The sequence below is a fragment of the Aegilops tauschii genome, chromosome 7, assembly GCF_002575655.3.
Source record: "Aegilops tauschii subsp. strangulata cultivar AL8/78 chromosome 7, Aet v6.0, whole genome shotgun sequence".
In the NCBI taxonomy this organism is placed as follows: Eukaryota; Viridiplantae; Streptophyta; class Magnoliopsida; order Poales; family Poaceae; genus Aegilops; species Aegilops tauschii.
The window spans coordinates 90824621-90826985 of record NC_053041.3 but is presented as its reverse complement, the minus strand read 5'-3'; the positions used below and the strand labels follow the sequence as shown (position 1 = coordinate 90826985).

The 2365-nt window shown below is 49.2% G+C and overlaps 1 protein-coding gene across 1 annotated transcript; it reads right to left on the bottom strand.

The window, feature by feature from the left end:
* Nucleotides 1-390: 390 nt before the first annotated feature.
* LOC109784394 (protein DMP3-like) lies at nucleotides 391-1659 on the bottom strand. Its single transcript, XM_020342983.3, has 2 exons — nucleotides 1053-1659; nucleotides 391-491 (listed from the first exon to the last, which is right to left on the bottom strand). The coding sequence occupies exons 1-2, from the start codon at nucleotides 1657-1659 to the stop codon at nucleotides 391-393; spliced, it is 708 nt and encodes a 235-aa protein (XP_020198572.3).
* Nucleotides 1660-2365: the final 706 nt, after the last annotated feature.

The window sequence follows — 2365 nt, the reverse complement described above, 5'->3', positions numbered from 1 at the left end:
AAAGGTAAAGACTACTGTGAATCCTTAACCCTAACCGATCCAGAGGACTCTACAACCATCTCCTTCCATGAGACAAAGTCCGCCTTATTTTCGTAAATTCAAAAACTTGTGACTTTATGACCTAGGAGATTACATAGACTTTGGGCGAGGTTCATGGGTTATTCCTTTTACGAAGTAAGGTGTATATTTTTCCTATGTATTTTAAATTGAAAGACAAACTTTACATCCAAGGATATATGTACATACACGAATGGTTCCATGGCATGAACAAACTAAACAATACACAAGTATTTCTCAAAAATAAAGTAATCACAAGTTAACTACTATATATATACCGTGATTACATTGTAATCTAATTGTCCAAAAAAAGGTGATACGATCATCTAAACATCAAGTGAGCTTCTCGCGAGGAGTGGTGTCGGTGTGGCCGATGCCCTTCCTCTTTGTGGGGAAGACCATGAACACAAAACTCGACAGAAATGCGATGCCCATGTAGGAATAAGCCATGGCGAGGCACTTTGTCTGACCATAGTCTGGGTAGCATCCGAGTAGCATCCGTATGTTGGATGGTCTGGGCATAATCCGACTTGTGTCTGACTAGTGTATAGGCCAGATGTGTGTGCGTGTGTGTCCACGCGTTCGAGCGCATGGGCCGTTGCGTGTAGGCGAGATGCTAGGAGGGGTGACTGCGTCAGGTGCTGGACTCAGGATCACGGCGACTGCGTTCGTGCGCGTCGGGCGCGTGATCCAGGGAGCGCGGGACGTGGGGAGTGCGTGCGTCGAGTGCGTAGGAGCGAGGCGTGGCGCGTACATGCGCGTGGGTATAAAGCCTGCTCCAGACTCCTGTATAGCTCGCCTGGGGTGAACTGAGTTCGTGGTCAGGGAAAAGAAATACACGCCGTTCGTGCGGCGGGCGGAGTACGTGCTCCGGGAAACACCTGTGTCCTGCGTCCTTCTTTTTCCTTCACCTTCCTCTTCGTTGTGTCAGAGAGAGAACGAGCGGGAGGTGCAGCGAGAGAGAGGAAGACAGAGGCCGCGGCAACAACAGCCCAAAGGTAGGTTCTTCAGCAGCTCCGTGGTGTTCTTACCGGCATTGGGGAAGAAGCAGCTTTGTAGACCTACCTCGCTGAACGCCACGGTGAGAAAGACCAGCGCTGTGAAGATGGCATGCAAAAACTCGAGCGGCCGGATGCGGAGCCTCCGGAACTCAGGTGGAGTCCACTTCAGCTTCTCCTCTTCATCGGAGAAGTTGAACACGTTGAAGCCGCGTGGTGTGGCGACGCCGTAGTAGAGCTTCTGGTCGCGGCCAAGGACGCTGTCGGTGAAGGAGAAGAGGATGCACAGGGTGGTGAGGATGATGACCATCACGGTGGTGAGCCACTGGTTGGAGGCATCGCACTTGCCGTGGTTGGTGAAGGAAGGGGATAGAGCCTGGTGCGCTAGCAATGTTCCCGTCGGCAGGAGCTGCGCAAGGTTCGCGGCGCTCGACATGACCTTGTCCGTTGCCTTTGATGCTGGTCCGGCAGCTGCTGCAGGTGCTATGGTCACGTCACCGGCATCATTAGGCATGGCCGGGACTGTCCCGGCCGTCGGCTGGCCGTTGGTTTGTGGACTTGGAGGCATCTGGATCACGGTGGATGATGGAGGAGGAGACGCCATTGTGTGGTCGATTAGGAATGTCCTAAGCTGTTCCATTCGTGTGGCAACGCAACGTTGGTGTGTGTATGTACAGGTGAACCCTCTACGAATGGTTCCACCGTTGGCCGCGTTGATTTGTCTACGTGGCGTGGCAAGCTAGTTGAAGCCCTGCACATGTTGACTTCAACTATTCTAGGCGTGATCAGTCGTTTCTACGTGTATTGAATTGTCTTATAAGTTTGCGTCCCACGTACTTGGAACTCTCTCTAGATTCTTTGGAACTCTCTCCTGACCGTGCGACGATGTCTTCTTCCCCGAAAGTGAGGAAATGAATTAGTTCAAGATCACTTGTTTCCAGTAGAAATCTGCAAGCTTACCTTTCACTCAACTAGCACAGTGCCGTCTGGCAAATGCGAGGGCCCTGCCTTTATTGTTCTAACTTTTTGTAAAAAATAATTTTTAGATATTCATATTGTGTGATTAGAAATCAATAGTGTGACTCTATAGCCACTGCTAAATTGGATATCATATGAACGCATACATATTACAGGCCTCACTGGTATGCATGGTATTAAAACATAAGAATTTTGATGGAAGTGCAAGATAGAAGACTTGGAATCACAAGAATTTTGTAAACTGTGCTTTTGGTTCAAGTCCAACCACAAGAAAAAAAATACTCCATTTGTTCCAAAATATAGTGCATAATAGATTTTTGAAAGGCAACTTA